Source organism: Oncorhynchus nerka, linkage group LG20 (assembly GCF_034236695.1).
Source record: "Oncorhynchus nerka isolate Pitt River linkage group LG20, Oner_Uvic_2.0, whole genome shotgun sequence".
Classification (NCBI taxonomy): Eukaryota; Metazoa; Chordata; class Actinopteri; order Salmoniformes; family Salmonidae; genus Oncorhynchus; species Oncorhynchus nerka.
In genome coordinates, this window is record NC_088415.1 from 15,325,976 (window position 1) to 15,347,231 (window position 21,256).

A 21,256-nucleotide genomic window follows, 5' to 3' on the forward strand; every position below is an offset into this window, starting at 1 on the left:
ATGATATCGTTTAGTACCTTGAGCGTGGCTGAGGTGCACCCGTGACCGGCTCGGAAACCAGATTGCACAGCGGAGAAGGTACGGTGGGATTCGAGATGGTCAGTGACCTGTTTGTTGACTTGGCTTTCGAAGACCTTAGATAGGCAGGGCAGGATGGATATAGGTCTGTAACAGTTTGGGTCCAGGGTGTCTCCCCCTTTGAAGAGGGGGATGACTGCGGCAGCTTTCCAATCCTTGGGGATCTCAGACGATATGAAAGAGAGGTTGAACAGGCTGGTAATAGGGGTTGCGACAATGGCGGCGGATAGTTTCAGAAATAGAGGGTCCAGATTGTCAAGCCCAGCTGATTTGTACGGGTCCAGGTTTTGCAGCTCTTTCAGAACATCTGCTATCTGGATTTGGGTAAAGGAGAACCTGGAGAGGCTTGGGCGAGTAGCTGCGGGGGGGGGCGGAGCTGTTGGCCGAGGTTGGAGTAGCCAGGCGGAAGGCATGGCCAGCCGTTGAGAAATGCTTGTTGAAGTTTTCGATAATCATGGATTTATCGGTGGTGACCGTGTTACCTAGCCTCAGTGCAGTGGGCAGCTGGGAGGAGGTGCTCTTGTTCTCCATGGACTTCACAGTGTCCCAGAACTTTTTGGAGTTGGAGCTACAGGATGCAAACTTCTGCCTGAAGAAGCTGGCCTTAGCTTTCCTGACTGACTGCGTGTATTGGTTCCTGACTTCCCTGAACAGTTGCATATCGCGGGGACTATTCGATGCTATTGCAGTCCGCCACATATGGTCCCATTTTTACTAGGGCTGGGAATTGCCTGGGACCTCACAATACGATATTATCACAATACTTAGGTGCCAATACAATATGTATTGCAATTTTCACGATTCTCACGATTCTATATGTACTGCAATTAGATATTGTAATCTGATGTTACCAACGTATTGCTCACCATATGTCTTCTGCAGGGAGACGAGAGAGCATGAGAAATAAAAATGCTGAAAACATATTGGCTCACTATTTTTTTAAAGATGGAGAACAATCTATAAGGAAAAGATACAGGTGTTTTGGCGCAACCAACTAGCACTTTTCATTTTTTCTAATGGATACTTGGAGTCAAATATCGATTTAATATCGTACTAAAATAATATTGCGATGTAACTGTATACATTTTCCCCCCCATCACAAATTTTTTACTGTTGTGTGTTTGGGATTGAGAAGTCTTGCAGCAAACACACATTCACAGACTTCAGCTGGTTCAGCACTGTGTGTGTGTGTGTGTGTGTGTGTGTGTGTAACAGTACTCTCTCGCCCTGCCACTCACCCCGTCTTTCCCCTGGGAGGGGTTAACATCTGCCCCTTGCGGGGGTGTATGGACGGCCTCACCCCTTTGGTGTTGTGGTGGGAGGGTGGGCCATCTGTTAATGCCCACACTCAAAGAACAATGGTTGAGGTATTGTTGTGTTGTGGGGCAGACCTGTTACAATATGTGTCTGTGTATATCCAGCATTAAGTGAGTGGTGTATGTAGCAGTGTGTCCGAGTTGTTTAACGTACGTGTGTGTGTGTGTGTGTGTGTGTGTGTGTGTGTGTGTGTGTGAAATCACAGTGGTGCCGTGTGTGTTATTCTTGGCAGTAGTAATGGTGGGGACCATGCTATCTCCTTTCCACACTGTGTTTCCTGTTCAGACATGCACAAATGACACACACAAAGGGGTGGAGTACTTCATAATGTAGCTGAGTCAGTTTTTCACACTTTAACTTTCTGTCCTCTTTAGCCCAGAGCTAGAAACGTTAGAAGGCCGCATAGCCCTTGGCTAGGCTAGACCCTGCTCAATCTACTATTTATTTAACTAAGCAAGTCAGTGAAGAACAAATTCATATTTACAATGACGGCCTAGGAACAGTGGGTTAACCGCCGTGTTCAGGGGGAGAACAACTGATTTTTACCTTGTCAGCTCGGGGATTTGATCGAGCAACCTTTTGGTTACTGGCCCAACACTCTAACCACTAGGCTACCTGCCGCCCCTAAAGCCTAAAGCATCCACTAACTCTAGCACAGCCCTGGGCCACCTGGCTCTGCTGGGAATAGAGCACTGGGCCTGACTGTCTGCTCAGAGTAAAGAAAGGTCTACCTCAATGCTAACCAGACTGCATGCATACATACCTTATGAAACATGTCCAGTCCACCGTGAATTGATATGCTGCTCTATACTGACTGTCTCATCGTGTGTGTGTGTGTGTGTGTGTGTGTGTGTGTGTGTGTGTGTGTGTGTGTGTGTGTGTGTGTGTGTGTGTGTGTGTGTGTGTGTGTGTGTGTGTGTGTGTGTGTGTGTTCCAGGCCCAGCACAGGGACTCGTTCGTCCAGGAGCGCTATGGCCAGTATGACCTCAGTGACCCCTTCCTGGCCCTGCAGCGGGATAGCCATACCATGGATGACTGGTCCCCTTCAGACCCCCAGGGCAGCGTGGTGGGGCCCAACCCTCTGGCTGTGCTGAAGCTGGTCATGGCCCACTGCAAAAGGATGCAGGAGAGGATGATGGGACAGCTGGCAGCCGCAGAGAGCAGACACAGGAGGGTAAGGGCGTCCTTACACACACCCCTTCCTCCCAGACCTGTGTGTGTGCGTGTGCGCGTTTGTGTGTGTGTGTGTGTGTGTGTGTGTGTGTGTGTGTGTGTGTGTGTGTGTGTGTGTGTGTGTGTGTGTGTGTGTGTGTGTGTGTGTGTGTGTGTGTGTGTGTGTGTGTGTGTGTGGATAATGCAGCCCAGCCCCAGTCTTTGTTCCCAGCTGTGGTTGGGTGCTGGAGCTGGCACTCAGGCTGACACAATGGGCCTGTTCTTTTCCAGGTTTCCAACACACTGGACCAGGACAGGCATACTGTAGCCACACCTCAGATACAGCCTCTTTATTGGTGCCCTGAGGGGGGTGAGAGAGCGAGAGAGAGAGCGAGAGAGAGAGAGAGACCATTTGAATTGAATTGAGAGAGAGCAAGATAGAGAGAGAGCAAGAGAGAGAGAGAGAGAGAGAGAGAGAGAAAGAAAGAAAGAAAGAAAGAAAGAAAGAAAGAAAGAAAGAAAGAAAGAAAGAAAGAAAGAAAGAAAGAAAGAAAAAGTGTTTACATTGATGGCAAAGCCTTTGAAAGTATTGAGGAGGTTTGATTAATGGTGTTTTGCACTGGGTGAAAGTTGATATGAATGGTGTTTTGCACTGGATGAAAGTTGCTATGAATGGTGTTTTGCACTGGATGAAAGTTGATATGAATGGTGTTTTGCACTGGATGAAAGTTGATATGAATGGTGTTTTGCACTGGATGAAAGTTGATATGAATGGTGTTTTGCACTGGATGAAAGTTGATATGAATGGTGTTTTGCACTGGATGAAAGTTGATATGAATGGTGTTTTGCACTGGATGAAAGTTGATATGAATGGTGTTTTGCACTGGATGAAAGTTGATATGAATGGTGTTTTGCACTGGGTGAAAGTTGATATGAATGGTGTTTTGCACTGGGTGAAAGTTGATATTAATGGTGTTTTGCACTGGGTGAAAGTTAATTGCATTGGTTTTGGAACCTCACGGGTGTGGGCCAGGTACCCCGTTCAAAGACCAATGCGAAGTCGTCTCAAAACAAAGTGACGTAGCATAATTGAATCCGCCCACTGTGTTATTTTTGTGATCTGTGATCTGATTGGTCCTCCTCTGTTTGATTGGCAGGTGATTGCAGATCTGGAGGAGGAGAAGCACCGACACGCACTAGAGTCGGCGCAGGATGAGGATGTCACCGTCATGCTGGAGAAGGAGAGGGAGAAACTACTGCAGCAGGTGTGTGTGTGTGTGTGTGTGTGTGTGTGTGTGTGTGTGTGTGTGTGTGTGTGTGTGTGTGTGTGTGTGTGTGTGTGTGTGTGTCTAAGACAAAATCAGAATAAGAAGAGGGACTGTTAAACATCTGTGAACACACTCTCCTCCCACCTCTCTCCCTCCTCTCCCTTCTCTGTGTTCCCCATGGCCCCCACACTACTAGCTGATTTAAGTCCCTGTGAGTAGCATCAGTTCTCTCTGACTGGGGATCTATTGTGTATCTCAGTGGGATTGAGGGGTCTAGGCCGACACACACACACACACAACACACACACACACAGGCTGGGCGGCTCCATAGGAAACAAGGAGGAAGAGGCTATTATTCAGCTGACCGGCAGCCTGGGGCCCAGGAAAGCCTGAGATAATGACTGTCCCTGACCAATCAAGGTCAGCACACACACACACACACACACACACACACAGAGGGACCCCTCAGGAAGCCTCTATTTATGTAAGGCTGTGTGTGTGTGTGTGTGTGTGTGTGTGTGTGTGTGTGTGTGTGTGTGTGTGTGTGTGTGTGTGTGTGTGTGTGTGTGTGTGTGTGTTTTCCTGCCTCTGTTTCTGTAGAATCCAGCAATGTTCCCAACATGTTTTTTCATGAACTTTTATATATTACACTCTAATGATTGATTCTGATATGAACATCACTTGAACAGCACATGGCACTTTCAGAACAGTTGTTTTGGGATGATCCATTTTGCGTTTTCTTTTAAAGCTTACCCTTACCCCTTTTTCAGTAGAAAAATACAGAAATATAAAGTAAAATATTTAATGTTGAATATAATGATGCAGGAGTACAGTTGTGGCCAAAAGTTTTGAGAATGACACAAATATTAATTTTCACAAAGTCTGCTGCCTCAGTTTGTATGATGGCAATTTGCATATACTCCAGAATGTCCTGAAGAGTGATCAGATCAATTGCAATTCATTGCAAAGTCCCTCTTTGCCATGCAAATGACCTGAATCCCCCCAAAACATTTTCACTGCATTTCAGCCCTGCCACAAAAGGACCAGCTGACATCATGTCAGTGATCCTCTCGTTAACACAGGTGTGAGTGTTGGCGAGGACAAGGCTGGAGATCACTCTGTCATGCTGATTGAGTTCGAATAACAGACTGTGAGCTTCAAAAGGAGGGTGGTGCTTGGAATCATTGTTCTTCCTCTGTCAACCATGGTTACCTGCAAGGAAACACGTGCCGTCATCATTGCTTAGCACAAAAAGGGCTTCACAGTCAAGGATATTGCTGCTAGTAAGATTGCACCTAAATCAATAATTTATCGGATCATCAAGAACTTCAAGGAGAGCGGTTCAATTGTTGTGAAGAAGGCTTCAGGACGCCCAAGAAAGTCCAGCAAGCACCAGGACCGTCTCCTAAAGTTGATTCAGCTGCAGGATCTGGGCACCACCAGTACAGAGCTTGCTCAGGAATGGCAGCAGGCAGGTGTGAGTGCATATACACGCAGAGTGAGGCGAAGACTTTTGGAGGATGGCCTGGTGTCAAGAAGGGCAGCAAAGAAGTCACTTCTCTCCAGGAAAAACATCAGGGACAGACTGATATTCTGCAAAAGCTACAGGGATTGGACTGCTGAGAACTGGGGTAAAGTCATTTTCTCTGATGAATCCCCTTTCCGATTGTTTGGGGCATCCGGAAAAAAGCTTGTCCAGAGAAGACAAGGTGAGCCTAAGAACACAGCCATGAATATAGAATGGTACCAACACATCCTCTGAGAGAAACTTCTCCCAACCATCCAGGAACAGTTTGGTGATGAACAATGCATTTTCCAGCATGATGGAGCACCTTGCCATAAGGAAAAGTGATAACTAAGTGGCTCGGGGAACAAAACATTGATATTTTGGGTCCATGGCCAGGAAACTCCCCAGACCTTAATCCCATTGAGAACTTGTGGTCAATCCTCAAGAGGCAGGTGGACAAACAAAAATCCACAAATTCTGACAAACTCTAAGCATTGATTATGCAAGAATGGGCTGCCATCAGCTGCCATGTGGCCCAGAACTTAATTGACAGCATGCCAGGGCGGATTGCAGAGGTCTTGAAAAAGAAGGGTCAACACTGCAAATATTGACTCTTTGCATCAACTTCATGTAATTGTCAATAAAAGCCTTTGACACTTATGAAATGCTTGTAATTACACTTCAGTATTCCATAGTAACATCTGGCAAAAATATCACTGAAGCAGCAAACTTTGTGGAAATTAATATTTATGTCATTCTCAAAACTTTTGGGCACAACTGTACTGCGTGTGTATCTCACTCTGCAGTATTCGGGGGTGGAGGTATATCTCCACTCTCCTAGACTCTGACACCTCCATGTGGTCAGACGAGAAAACTGCTCAAATATGTCACTCGTGTGCCTTACATTTTAGTCATTTAGCACAGTGTGTTCCAACCGTAGTCCTCCAGTACCCACAACACTAATCATTTTCATTATAACCCTGGACAAGCACACCTGGTTCAACTTGTCAACTAATCAAGCTCTCAATGAGTTGAGTAAAGTTTGTTTGTCCAGGGGTACAATGAAACTGTGTACTGTTGGGGGTACTGGAGAACCAGGGTTGGAAAACACTCATTAGTGTTAGTGCTATAGCTGTATCTAGGTGAGACAACAACACAGTCGTAGCAAGCACATTTGTACACAAATAAAGAAGTTATCAAAGTCCATGCGAATAGGAAATGCACCTACAGGTATGCAATTCCTTTCCTATCTGGGAATTCAAAAAAATGTGCTAAGGGAAGTTGAAAGTTGAAATATCAACCTCTATCTCTCTGTGTGTTTCTAGTTGGAGGTGGAGCGTGCAGCAGTGCGTAGGCTGCAGAGGGAGCAGGAGAGGGCAGTAGGCCTGGCAGAGGAAACTCTGTCCCAGCAGCAGCAGTTGTCCTCGGACCTAACCCTGGAGCTCCAGAGAACCACCAGCCAGGCCCTGGAGGAGGCCCAGAGAGTCAGCCAGCTCCGCCTGCAACTCCAGGAGGAGAGCTGTACTTCAGAGAGCCTGAGGGGGGCCCTGGAAGTGGAGAAGGGCAGAGCAGCGCAGCTTGAGGCCAGAGCAGAGAGCCAGCTGGCTGAGTTTGACACAGAGAGGGAACAGTTAAGAGCCAGGATCAGACGAGAAGAGGAGAGGAGCAAGGGGCTGGAGAGAGAAGTGGAGGAGCTGAGGAGGAGGTTGGAGGCAGCAGGAGAGGAAGGAATGGTTAGGAAGGAGCAGGAGGCTGCGGTGAAGGAGGTGAAGGAGGTGAAACAGTCTCCTTCAAAGATAGCATCAGCGGCGGCATCAGCAGCGGTGTCAGCGGCGGCGTCCACCTCGAGCCAGACAGAGCCTGATGGGAAGGCGAGCGTCGACCCTAAAGTGACCCCTGTCTCAAAGGTCAACGGGCATCACCCTAACCCTCCACGGGACACTGACCCCCCTCAGGAGGGCGGGGCTGTGGAGAACGGTGGGGTAGAGAGCGAGTCCGGAGCAAGTCTTCCCTCCCCTCTCCACCCTCACCCTCCTCACCCCCACTGCCACCCTCACCCCAACCTCTCCCCCTCCAGCACGGCCTCTTCCTCCCTCTCCTCCTCCCCCATCTCCTCCCCCACACTGGCTAAGCGTCTGGTCAGCCCCGGTGGCTTCCACACATCCTCCTACCAGGCTGGAGTCAACCAGCGCTTCCACGCCGCCAGGCATAAGTTCCAGGTGCAGGCTGAGCAGGAGCAGCTCCAGCAGGGTAGCACGGCTCCCCTCTCCCCCGGGACCTGTCCCCTACCACCACCCCCATCCCTCCACCCTCAGAGAACAGCACGGCCAAGCAGCTAGCCCGAAACACCGTCACCCAGGTCCTGTCCCGTTTCACCAGCCAGCAGGCAGGGGCCAAGCTCCCCCCACTGAACAGCTCTCCGTTTGGGACTGACTATCGGAGCCTGGCAGCCTCCCCTCCTGGGGGGAAAACCTCGCCTGGAGGACCCCTGTCCCCTGGTATACGCTCGCCCCTCACCCCTCGGTCCGAGAGGTGCTACCCGCCCCCCGTTCCTAAGAAACCGGGTATGAGCCCCTCTCCAGGCTCCCCCGACCCCCAAGCCGGGGCCAGCCTCTTCCCAGAGCTGACGGGGGGCTGTGGGCTAAGCAGCAGTGGACAGGAGGGGGCTAAGGAGCCAGACCTGGTACTCTCCTCCGGTAGCTAACAGCTATGGGCCACGGCAGCTAGAAAGTGATCTAGGATCAGCATAGCCTCCCCAAATCCTTCCCATCTTTAACCATTAGGGAGAAAACACAAAACGGACCTAGGATCAGTATCTGTGATCAGCTTTGTCTTATTCCTGCTGGAGGAGCCAGTGCTCTCCTCCAGCAGCTAGCAGTGTATGGCCTCCCTCATTCCAGATACGCTAGTTTCTCTCTTCCATTTGCACTTGTTCACTCACTTTTAGGCCCGAGATTCAATCCGAGTGCTCTAGTCAACAATGCAGCTTTTAAAAGCAATGTTGCTGGGTTCAAATAGATCGCATTCAAGGTAAACGCTGCTGATGTCGGCTCAATCAGAAATGACCTCAGAGATGGTAAAGAAAGCAAGACATCTCACAGGATCGTGTTTTCTGGTCGGGCGGGTGGAGCGAGCGAGGGGATAAGTAGACCAGAGCCAGCTGTTGGTTAGTTGGTTAGTTTTGTCACGGTTTCTGTCTGTGTAAGTGGGTGTTTCCTCTCTCACGTGGCCATCTTTGAGCTGTCCCGCGTGAGCTTATGTGGGAAAGCATGCTCACACAAGACAGGAACTGTTTTTTTAAATGTCAAATGGTAAACGGCCTTTTTAAGACATTTTTATTATCCACCATCTTTGATTAACTTTAAATGTCAAGCGGTTTAATGTGGGTCCACCGCGGTCTGGATTGGATCCTGGCCTTAATCTCCTGGATGTCCTGCAGCAGGCAGAAAATGCCACTACTTATACCAACTCTTGTAGGCCCTATTTTGACCACATAAATTAGCCCCTTAGTATCAAATGAAAGCTGAAACACTACCTAGCAAACGGTCTGAAACACTGTCTAGTTAACATTAAATTACATTAAATCTATAATATACTGGGTTTTATTGAATTCATAAGATTTATTTTATTTGGAATTTATGGATAGTTTTTTATTATCTTGATTTGTAATATATCTTTATACCTAGTTTCTTGTATTCCATAGCCATGTTTAAAAGTGATCTTATTAATTATGCATTTAGTTATTCTAGGACATTAATTAATGAATCTCTCCGCCCAAGTCCACTCTGCAGTCTCGTCCAATACAAAGGCTGCATGAAGAGGGGAGTCTTTCCGTGGCAAGAGGATTCAAATGTAATCTGTTGATTGCACATGTACAGTTGAAGAGGTTTACATACACCTTAGCCAAATACATTTAAACTCAGTTTTTCACAATTCCTGATGTTTAATCCTAGTAAAAATTCCCTGTCTTAGGTAGGTTAGGATCACCACTTTCTTTTAAGAATGTGAAATGTCAGAATAATAGTAGAGAGAATGATTTATTTCAGCTTTTATTTCTTTCATCACATTCCTAGTGGGTCAGAAGTTTACATACACTCAATTAGTATTAGGTAGGCTTGCCTTTAAATTGTTTAACTTGGGACCAACGTTTCGGGTAGTCTTCCACAAGCTTCCCACAATAAGTTGGGTGAATTTTGGCCCATTCCTCCTGACAGAGCTGGTGTAACTGAGTCAGGTTTGTAGGCCTCCTTGCTCACACATGCATTTTCAGGTCTGCCCACAAATCTTCTACAGGTTTGAGGTCCGGGCTTTGTGATGGCCACTCCAATACCTTGACTTTGTTGTACTTAAGCCATTTTGCCACAACTTTGGAAGTATGCTTGGGGTCATTGTCCATTTGGAAGACCCATTTGCGACCAAGCTTTAACTTCCTGACTGATGTCTTGAGATGTTGCTTCAATATATCCACATAATTTCCCTACCTCATGATGCCATCTATTTTGTGAAGTGCACTAGTCCCTCTTGCAGAAAAGCACCCCCGCAACATGCTGCCACCCCCATGCTTCACAGTTGGGATGTTTTTTGGCTTGCAAGCCTCCCCCTTTTTCCTCCAAACATAACAATGGTCATTATGGCCAAACCGTTCTATTTTGGCTTCATCAGACCAGAGGACATTTCTCCAAAAAGTACACTCTTTGTCCCCATGGGCAGTTGCAAACCGTAATCTGGCCTTTTTATGATGGTTATGGAGCAGTGGCTTCTTCCTTGCTGAGTGGCCTTTCAGGTTATTTTGATATAGGACTCGTTTTACTGTGGGTATAGATACTTTTGTACCAGTTTCCACCAGCATCTTCACAAGGTCCTTTGCTGTTGTTCTGGGATTCATTTGCACTTTTTCGCACCAAAGTACGTTAATCTCTAGGAGACAGAGCGTGACTCCTTCCTGAGCGGTATGACGGCTGCGCGGTCCCATGGTGTTTATACTTGCGTACTATTGTTTGTACAGATGAACGTGGTACCTTCAGGCGTTTGGAAATCTACAATTTTTTTCCTGAGGTCTTGGCTGATTTCTTTTGATATTCCCATGATGTCAAGCAAAGAGGCACTGCGTTTTAAGGTAGACCTTGAAATACATCCACATGTACACCTCCAATTGACTAAAATGTCAATTAGCCTATCAGAAGCTTCTAAAGCCATGACATCAATTTCTGGAATTTTCCAAGCTCTTTAAAGGCACAGTCAAATTAGTGTATGTAAACTACTGACCCAATAGAATTGTGATACAGTGAATTATAAGTAAAGTCTGTAAACAATTGTTGGAAAAATTACTGTCACGTTCATCGTAAAGAGGAGACCAAAGCACAGCGTGATTAGAATACATTCTTCTTTTAATGAAGAAAGAACACTTAAACAACCCTACCGCTATGAACACAGAGTGCAAACACAGGCAACTACACAGACAATAACCCACAAAATACCCAATGAATATGGCTACCTAAATATGGTCCCCAATCAGAGACAACGATAAACAGCTGCCTCTGATTGAGAACCAATCCAGGCAACTATAGACATATAAACACCTAGACTTGAAAAACCCCATAAACACACAAAAACCCTAGACAGGACAAAAACATATATACCCACCCTCGTCACACCCCTGACCTGACCTAAATAATAAAGAGAACATAGAGAACTAAGGTCAATGACTTGTGTTATGCACCAAGTAGATGTCCTAACTGACTTGCCAAAACTAGAGTTTGTTAACAGGAAATTTGTGGAGTGGTTGAAAAACCAATGACTTCAACCTAAGTTTATGTAATCTTCCAACTTCAACTGTAGGTGTATCATGACACTACTTTTACAGATGTATGCTCCCATCTGACTTTCCCCTGCCTGGTTTGATCTGTAGCTTATCACCATATCTAGCAGTACCTGCACTGAAAGTTATCATGTCTTTCACTGTAGTTTGTACCAGATTACATTCTGAACATAGTTTACTAAAGCAATAAGGCCCAAGGGGGTGTGATATATGGCAAACGCAATGTGGAGTACCTGGACACAGCCCTTAGCTGTGGTATATTGGCCATATATCACAAACCCCTGAGGTGCCTTATTGCTATTATAAAGTGGTTACCAACGTAATTAGAGCAGTACAAATAAATGCTTTGTCATATCCGTGGTTTACAGTCTGATATACCACGGCTGTCAGCCAATCAGCATTCAGGGCTCGCACCATCCAGTTTATAATAAAGCACAATGTTGTAAATAATACAAATAATTCAAAAGCCTAATTTGAAGCTATCTGCATTGCACCCCGTTATGTTTGGTCTCTGCAGCTCTCTGCATTACACCACATTATGTCCGGTCGTATCTACGTGTTGTCTACTACATACACTAGAATAGTGAATACACTGGATTTTTAACAAGGGAAAAGCTTCCCTAAGACAGACCTTACACTGGGCCTTCCCTAAGACAGACCTTACACTGGGCCTTCCCTAAGACATACCTTACACTGGGCCTTCCCTAAGACAGACCTTACACTGGGCCTTCCCTGAGACAGACCTTACACTGGGCCTTTCCTGAGACAGACCTTACACTGGGCCTTTCCTGAGACAGACCTTAAACTGGGCCTTCCCTGAGACAGACCTTACACTGGGCCTTTCCTGAGACAGACCTTACACTGGGCCTTTCCTGAGACAGACCTTACACTGGGCCTTTCCTGAGACATACCTTACACTGGGCCTTCCCTGAGACAGACCTTACACTGGGCCTTCTCTGAGACAGACCTTACACTGGGCCTTCCCTAAGACAGACCTTACACTGGGCCTTTCCTGAGACAGACCTTACACTGGGATAGAATAATAAGGTGACACTTAAATATGTACAACTTTTTTTATTCCTGGACAATTTCTTGTTTTTTCCAAAAGGGACCAAATTCAGAACAAACGTCTTTCTTGTAGGCTAATATTTACTCCCTGGAATTGAGTTTGAACCGTCTATCCTTATGTTTAAAGCAGATAGTGACAGACTGGTTTTATACCTTGGAAATCCTCCCAGATCTTTTGGCGAACTCACACGTTTTATTTATAAAGGGGACTAGCTAGGGGTCAGATCTGTACCACTGTATCATTCATTCTTTTTGTAACTGAGTAGACCTAACCCTTCGTCTATTTTTACACCTTTGTCAAAATGGGAACAAGTGGGAAGTAATTAATAACATGACTGTACTGTGTTTCATAACCTGAACCTAACAACATTTTGTCACTGTTGTTGGTCTCATAGGTCTTATATTTGTGGTATTTAAGGTTTTATAAGATGATATTAACAAAACAGGGCACAATGATAAGAACGCTTTTATTTGTTCAAAATAATCTCCTGCTATCTTCTGGAAGTTACCTAACCCAAACTGTTTCTCAACATTTCTGTCTTCTGGAAGTTACCTAACCCAAACTGTTTCTCAACATTTCTGTCTTCTGGAAGTTACCTAACCCAAACTGTTTCTCAACATTTCTGTCTTCTGGAAGTTACCTAACCCAAACTGTTTCTCAACATTTCTGTCTTCTGGAAGTTACCTAACCCAAACTGTTTTACAACATTTCTGTGTTCTGGAAGTTACCTAACCCAAACTGTTTCTCAACATTTCTGTCTTCTGGAAGTTACCTAACCCAAACTGTTTCTCAACATTTCTGTCTTCTGGAAGTTACCTAACCCAAACTGTTTCTCAACATTTCTGTCTTCTGGAAGTTACCTAACCCAAACTGTTTCTCAACATTTCTGTCTTCTGGAAGTTACCTAACCCAAACTGTTTTACAACATTTCTGTGTTCTGGAAGTTACCTAACCCAAACTGTTTCTCAACATTTCTGTCTTCTGGAAGTTACCTAACCCAAACTGTTTCTCAACATTTCTGTCTTCTGGAAGTTACCTAACCCAAACTGTTTCTCAACATTTCTGTCTTCTGGAAGTTACCTAACCCAAACTGTTTCTTAACATTTCTGTCTTCTAATTATTCTAAATGTATGCAAGCATTTTCCTTATGTATTGTTTCACAACTGAACTATGCATATGATTTTTCAATTGCAAAATAAACATCCCAACCAAGTATCAATTTCTTCAGTCTAATAGCCTGATTTCTGCTAGCATTGTGCCCCAAAACCACCCGTTTCCTGTCAATAAGTCAAGACTGTCTCTTTCTCTATTCATCTTACATTGATTCCTCTCCTCGCTTCATTCTCAAAGCACATTGGGAAAAAGGGGGAACCTCCAATGCACCTGGAAAGGAGGCAAGGAGATAAGATGCAAGGAATCACAGAAAGTCAGATTGAGGTAGACCAGTCTATGACAGCTCCCACTGCTGCTGGACTGATGCCAAAGTGATGTATCCAGCAATACAATGCCTGAGGAAAACAACCAGGCCAAGATGATCAATTCTTTTATTTGTACAACAGAATGGGGCAGTACAGTCCTGAAGGTCGCATCAGAGTACAGCGCTAGTCAGTGTGAAGGTTTAACACAGCACAGAATAACTGATCTCGAGTCAGCCTATGGTAATATTGAGTAGGTACATGTTGTGGCTGAACAGGGGTTGTGTTCTGTGGGAAGCATGGTTCGCAGATAGATATTTACAGTAGAGAGCACACAAGTCTTTATTCGGCATGACAGAGAAGTGCGTCTGCCCTACACAATGCATTTCTAATTTAACATTTTGTAACATTGGACCCTCCTGAACAAAGCCCCTGGTTTAAACTAAGTACTGAAATGGCTGTGTATAGTTTAAGGTACCTAAACACAGGTGTGAATATTACAGATGGGCTGAGCCTAAGATTAAATTAAATAAAAACCTGCATAGCTAAATATAGATCTGCGTGTATACATGGGAGAAAGGGGAGCTTTGCATGTATGGGGTTCTTTAGCCTAGGAAAGACATTTATTGGTATGGTTTTCCTTCAACAAAAGAGAAAGGACACAGCAATTGTTGTTGCCAAGGTAAGACAGAAGAGAATTGATTCAGAAACAGAGGAGGTTATGACAGTCTTTCAGCCATGGTATCATTCATTGGCTCAAGCAGAGGACACATACAACAGGAAGTGGAAGAGTACAGCAGGAAAAAAAGTAAACAGTACCCTCAAAACTGACTATAATCGACAACCAGTCCTGTTAAGGGGAGAAATGGTGCTGATATGAACATCTATTGGAAAACGTCCCCTGCTTGGTGTGCTTAATTGTCATGTTTAAATGATTTCAACATGCATCCTTCCTTTCTTGAGGTAATCACTGATCTGTACGTGACTAGATAAGAATAAGGAGTGTTTCCTACATCAAGGACAGAAGGAAGGATGCATTGTAAAGTCATTCAACCTGGGGTCTTGGTGCAGCTGTTCAAGAGTGTCAACACGACAAGATGAAACTCAGTACCCCTTTAGCAGACTCAAACTCCCTTCCTGTACCTCAAGACACTTCCTTTTTCTCCAAAACCAAAAGCTTCTTTAAACAATACAGAACTGTGCCCAACAGACTGTCAATCTGCAGCTTGGTTTGTTGTATTTTCTCTTTGCTTTGCCCCAGACTACAATATATATATATAAGCTTTGGTTAGTCCTTGTGCGTGTTGCCAGCCCAGCGGTGTGAGTCTCTGCTCTTCTATGCGTTCTGCATCTCCTTGCCAATCTTGTAGCTGAGGATCTTGTTCCAGTCGATCTTGGTGCGGGTGACGGGCAGCTGGCGGCGCAGGGCCTTGAAGGTGGTGTCAGACATAGTCTGGTAGTTCTCACTGATCGCCGTCTACAGGGAGGGGAGGAGCAACAGGAGAGAGGGGAGGAGATTTTACAAAAAATAATAATAATAATATTTTACTAGGCAAGTCAGTTAAGAACAAATTCTTATTTTCAATGACGGCCTAGGAACAGTGGGTTAACTGCCTGTTCAGGGGCAGAACGACAGATTTGTACCTTGTCAGCTCGGGGATTCGAACTTGCAACCGTTCAGTTACTAGTCCAATGCTCTAACCACTAGGCTACCTGCTGGTTACTAGTCCAATGCTCTAACCACTAGGCTACCTGCTGGTTACTAGTCCAATGCTCTAACCACTAGGCTACCTGCTGGTTACTAGTCCAATGCTCTAACCACTAGGCTACCTGCTGGTTACTAGTCCAATGCTCTAACCACTAGGCTACCTGCTGGTTACTAGTCCAATGCTCTAACCACTAGGCTACCTGCTGGTTACTAGTCCAATGCTCTAACCACTAGGCTACCTGCTGGTTACTAGTCCAATGCTCTAACCACTAGGCTACCTGCTGGTTACTAGTCCAATGCTCTAACCACTAGGCTACCTGCTGGTTACTAGTCCAATGCTCTAACCACTAGGCTACCTGCTGGTTACTAGTCCAATGCTCTAACCACTAGGCTACCTGCTGGTTACTAGTCCAATGCTCTAACCACTAGGCTACCTGCTGGTTACTAGTCCAATGCTCTAACCACTAGGCTACCTGCTGGTTACTAGTCCAATGCTCTAACCACTAGGCTACCCTGCCGCCACAAGAGAAGTTTAGAGCCATAAAGAACAGAACACACACACATCCATTGAAAAGGGTGAGGTAAATTACCTGGTAATCATTTTCAGCATTCTCAATGATATCCACAAACTCCTTGGCAGTCTGGCTCTCATTCTGTTGACAAATTATTTTAGAAAAAGAGTCTCCTTTCCCACACAGGTAATTGACCACAACCTGAACTGACCTAACCTAACCTGTTCAGTATACCGGTTATACAACATAATGGCATAAGTTGTTACTTACAGTTTGCTTCCTTCTCATGTTTACATTAAAGGAATAGAATGAAGACACTGAAGCAAAATGGGTTCTAATTAGCTGTTACTAAATAGAATCAGCGTTATGTCCACTCACAGTCACCGTTATAGACTCCTCCACTTCCTTATGGCTGACCAACTGCACATTACCATCCTCATAGTAGTGCACCTAGAGAGAGAGTCTGTTTAATTACTAGACTTTGGGTGTTTAATTATTATCTTCAGCATTTGTTTCTGTAGTAAATATCACGATTGCCCACCTGTATCTTCAACACACCCACTACATGAGCAGTAGACTGACCAATTGTGAACTTCCACTCTGACCTACAGCGCCCATTCCTGAGAGAGAGAAGGCAGATGAAGTATGTCTGAAAGAGATGAAGTCACATAACATTCTGAACTTGTAAAGACCAATGTATAATGATGCCGTTGGAACTGTACCAGAAGTTTTTGGGTTGAAACTGGTGTCCCTCAATGCAGGCAATGATGGTTTGCTGGCCATCAACTGTTTTCCCATATACCTGCAGTGAATACGGACTTCATGATTAGCGGCTTGAAGAATTGACATACAGTGGCGATATCACAAGGGTCAGTCAGGGTCAACAGCACAATGTTGTTTCTGTTCTTTGATGCAAGTGTGTGCTGCATCATACAGACACTGGGGTAGTACTCTGATGTATGTGCTGAGTGAGTGTGGTTGTGTTATGAATATGTGTGTGTGTGTGTGGGGGGGGTTTACCGTGCAGACTCCGCTGGGGTAGTACTCTGATGTATGTGCTGAGTGAGTGTGGTTGTGTTATGAATATGTGTGTGTGTGTGGGGGGTTTACCGTGCAGACTCCGCTGGGGTAGTGCTCTTTAACGTATGCGCTGAGTGCAGTGTCGCAAGCCTCTCTCCAAGCTCTCAGGGAGCCATCTCCATCGTATGGCTGCACATCGCTCACCTCCTTCCTCAGGTGGTCGAAGCGGAACGACACCCGGTTCCGAGGGTCCAGGAACCTCCCCTGACCCAGGTCCCCATGCTCTGTAATCAGAACCTGGAGAGGGAGGGGAGAGGATTGTTAACTGTTGTTGTTGACACAATTTGTTTAGTAAACTGTACTAAACAGACTTAACGTGATAACAGCAGTAAATATAGTGTGATGATCAGACTGCGGCTCCAGATAAACTCAGCCTTATATCACCTGTTCATCATAGCCCTCAAGTTTGGCAGGGGTGAACTGATCCATGTTGTACTGGGCAAAAGCACTGGGGAGAGAGAACACAGAATGAAATAGAACATGGGATATTTACAGACTCCTACACCAATAATGATGACTAATGATAAGTAATGATGTGTGGTTGTTTCAAAATGTTGACATCACATCATGATAGGGTGCTACTCACTGAGCCGCTCCCTCCCTGAGCAGGTTGTCATTGTTAAGGAGAAGCCGCACATCTGGAACGCAAAAGCATACATCAACATCAACTTGTCAGTCTGTAATCATCCCTAAAGCCAACACCTCATTTGGCCGCCTTTCCTTCCAGTTCTCTGCTGCATGTGACTGGAACGAATTGCAAAAATCGCTGAAGTTGGAGACTTTTATCTCCCTCACCAACATTAAACATCTGCTATCTCAGCAGCTAACCGATCACTGCAGCTGTACATAGTCTATTGGTAAATAGCCCACCCATTTTCACCTACCTCATCCCCATACTGTTTTTATTTATTTACTTTTCTGCTCTTTTGCACACCAGTATCTCTACCTGCACATGACCATCTGATCATTTATCACTCCAGTGTTAATCTGCTAAATTGTAATTGCTCACCTACCTCCTCATGCCTTTTGCACACAATGTATATAGACTCTTTTTTTCCCTACTGTGTTATTGACTTGTTTATTGTTTACTCCATGTGTAACTCTGTGTTGTTGTCTGTTCACACTGCTACGCTTTATCTTGGCCAGGTCGCAGTTGTAAATGAGAACTTGTTCTCAACTAGCCTACCTGGTTAGATAAAGGTGAAATAAAAATAAAATAAAAACAACTCAGCTTGTAAGTTTTTAGCTGTTGAAGTCAACTTTTGTTGGGTTTTGTAAATATAATCTATTTTGTCATTATCCTACATCTTATTATCTATTCACCTATAAATGTGGACTCCTGTTCTACCTTGGCCTTGCATCCTTCACCTGTATATGTGGACTCCTGCTCTACCTTGGCCTTGCATCCTTCACCTGTAAATGTGGACTCCTGCTCTACCTTGGCCTTGCATCCTTCACCTGTAAATGTGGACTCCTGCTCTACCTTGGCCTTGCATCCTTCACCTGTATATGTGGACTCCTGCCCTACCTTGGCCTTGCATCCTTCACCTGTAAATGTGGACTCCTGCTCTACCTTGGCCTTGCATCCTTCACCTGTAAATGTGGACTCCTGCTCTACCTTGGCCTTGCATCCTTCACCTGTATATGTGGACTCCTGTTCTACCTTGGCCTTGCATCCTTCACCTATAAATGTGGACTCCTGTTCTACCTTGGCCTTGCATCCTTCACCTGTAAATGTGGACTCCTGCTCTACCTTGGCCTTGCATCCTTCACCTATAAATGTGGACTCCTGCTCTACCTTGGCCTTGCATCCTTCACCTGTAAATGTGGACTCCTGCTCTACCTTGGCCTTGCATCCTTCACCTGTAAATGTGGACTCCTGCTCTACCTTGGCCTTGCATCCTTCACCTGTAAATGTGGACTCCTGCTCTACCTTGGCCTTGCATCCTTCACCTGTAAATGTGGACTCCTGCTCTACCTTGGCCTTGCATCCTTCACCTGTAAATGTGGACTCCTGTTCTACCTTGGCCTTGCATCCTTCACCTGTAAATGTGGACTCCTGCTCTACCTTGGCCGTGCATCCTTCACCTGTATATGTGGACTCCTGCTCTACCTTGGCCTTGCATCCTTCACCTGTAAATGTGGACTCCTGCTCTACCTTGGCCTTGCATCCTTCACCTGTAAATGTGGACTCCTGCTCTACCTTGGCCTTGCATCCTTCACCTGTAAATGTGGACTCCTGCTCTACCTTGGCCTTGCATCCTTCACCTGTGAACAAACATCTTGCACTTAAAGAAGCTGTCTGCCTGCCTTCCAGTAACCCTTTAAGCCACGGATCCACTATAATACACTACATCAACAACTAGTCAGTCAGTTAGCAAACTACACATTCACCTTCAGTCAAGAAACCCTTACAATCACAAACTACATGGCACCATTTAAACAACAATGTGATTGTAGGCTATTCTCCATTCTTTTTAGTGGAAAACAAAACCTCACCGTTGAAAACTTCGTTGAACTCTCCAGGGGGTGCATGGGTAACGAAGTTTGCTGCTATGCGGACCTGTGGAGAGAAGACGAATCAGTATCCTACTAGACCTACATCAATTTGATTTAGAAATGTTCTAGATTAGATCAGGCTGAGTGGGGAAAATAGTATTGAGCTAGGAAGACTTTACTAAATTATAATCCCAGTAAACCATACATAGAGTGATTCAGACAGTCCTGTCTATGATGTTCACAGAGGCGCCTACTTGAGGAGGTGATGAGAGTGGCGTAAACTGATACTTTAGGCTAATGGACAACACACTGAAAAATAGCATTAGGTAGCCTAAGTTCATTTATAAACACATTAAACACAAATCCTGGTCATTAGAAACCAGTGCCACTGATTTTGACCCAACAGATGCAGTTGCATGGCCAGCCTCAAGAGATTGCTGCTTATCCAGTTTCTATGGAAACTACCAGTCTTTACAGATTCTCATGCCCGGAACCCGAGCTGCATTCCACACAGGACATACCCAATGTCCTCCCCGTACAGAAACAACCACTGTAGATCTGATATATAGTCACTATATGGCAACATTTCTGAGGACAAAGTGGACAAAAAAATATGTTTTGTCGTCACACACACTGGATGCGTGCAGTAATGTCCTGAAAGGTTGGGGGTAGGGAATAGGTCATCCTAGGGTTGTTTGTTTCTGGACAGGGCCATAGCACTGTACTCCAGTTAAGCACTCGCACCAGTAAAGTGTCGGGTGTATAGTAAAGTGTCGGGTGTGTGTATGCACGTCCTCTCTTTATGGCGTCTATAGCTAGCAGAAGCATCTGAGCTGCAACTGTATCTGTTTGACCTAGAAACCCTCTGATCTAGGTAGGTAACTAGCTAGCACTGCTAGAAACGGTATCAACGTTTTATTTTGCATAACAGCTAACGTTAGCTACTTCCTGAATTGGCCCAACAGATCTAACCATATCCAAAAAGTAGGATTATGGGTTTCCATTAAACACACTGGAACTTTATTCCTGTACATAGCTAAATAGTTATATAACAACTAATAGTTACAATTCCTAGCCAGTAAAAGTTGCCAGTGAGGTTCAGGCTAACGTTAGCATAGCTAGCTAGCCACTCAAGTGAATCGTCTCTTTACTGAAACAGAGCGAACGCTAGTAGCTCTAAAATATAGTACCCATTTACTGTTGACCATTCAACAACCGGTGACACACAGTAACTTTAGAATAGAATAATAGAGTTACTTGTGAATAAAATCATAATATCGTTACCTTCTCCTCTTCTGATAGCGGCTCCTCAAAATCGGCCATCTTGGCTTGTTGTGTGACCCCACCTACCCACAGACTGAACACTTAGCTGACACCAAAATCATTACAAAACCCAGGGGGTGGAAATGAAATTATAGTGAAATTACGGAATTATTTTGTACATATCTACTTCTCACGTGAAATAATTGAATCTGGTGTTATTTTGTTAATGTTCAAATGCTGTAATTCAAAATATGCATTAGTAAGGTTCAGGCACCTACTTATCTTAACCAGCAGAGGGCGCCGGCTCTGAATCACGTGCTATTTCCCCAGGGTTGCCCGTTTTTACATTTCTGAATACTGAAAACCAACGAACAAGGCCTGAAAACTAGCCCCCCCCAAAATGGCTTGCCTCAAAGAGAGGAGTTGCCACATTTATCCGATTAGTGCAGTGTTGCCATGTTCGCTGTTTTCCTGAAATTGGGCTACATTTAAAACGATGTCGCGGGGAGAAAATGTACTGGTTGCGGGTTTTAGACTATTTCTAAGTTACACCGTGGCAGCCATGGCATT

At 45.1% G+C, this 21,256-nt stretch overlaps 2 protein-coding genes across 2 annotated transcripts in view; one reads left to right on the forward strand and one right to left on the reverse strand.

Annotated features, from left to right (window-relative positions):
• Window positions 1–13,432, forward strand: part of cttnbp2nlb (CTTNBP2 N-terminal like b) — a 49,137-nt gene extending 35,705 nt beyond the window's left edge. Inside the window, 4 exon segments of the mRNA XM_029621444.2 lie at window positions 2,333–2,569; window positions 3,705–3,812; window positions 6,648–7,575; window positions 7,578–13,432. Coding sequence (XP_029477304.2) covers window positions 2,333–2,569; window positions 3,705–3,812; window positions 6,648–7,575; window positions 7,578–8,026 — 1,722 coding nt within the window. The 3' untranslated portion in view covers window positions 8,027–13,432.
• Window positions 13,433–13,736: 304 nt separating this feature from the next.
• Window positions 13,737–20,769, reverse strand: capza1b (capping actin protein of muscle Z-line subunit alpha 1b). The gene is made up of 10 exons (XM_029621445.2): window positions 20,708–20,769; window positions 19,424–19,487; window positions 17,511–17,562; window positions 17,309–17,372; window positions 16,955–17,161; window positions 16,567–16,646; window positions 16,386–16,464; window positions 16,223–16,294; window positions 15,923–15,985; window positions 13,737–15,101 (listed from the first exon to the last, which is right to left on the reverse strand). Exons 1-10 carry the CDS (start codon window positions 20,744–20,746, stop codon window positions 14,961–14,963), a joined length of 861 nt encoding a protein of 286 aa, XP_029477305.1. The 5' UTR covers window positions 20,747–20,769; the 3' UTR covers window positions 13,737–14,960.
• Window positions 20,770–21,256: the final 487 nt, after the last annotated feature.

Bases quoted from the DNA above. Each gene is read 5' to 3' on its own strand.
- capza1b (XM_029621445.2), bottom strand. From the start codon at position 20,746: ATGGCCGATTTTGAGGAGCCGCTATCAGAAGAGGAGAAG. The intron at 16,647-16,954 runs GTAAACCCCCCA...TATTCACTGCAG, and splicing joins ACCCCAGCGGAGTCTGCACG to GTATATGGGAAAACAGTTGA. The intron at 16,295-16,385 runs GTGGGCAATCGT...CTCTCTCTCTAG, and splicing joins TGGGTGTGTTGAAGATACAG to GTGCACTACTATGAGGATGG.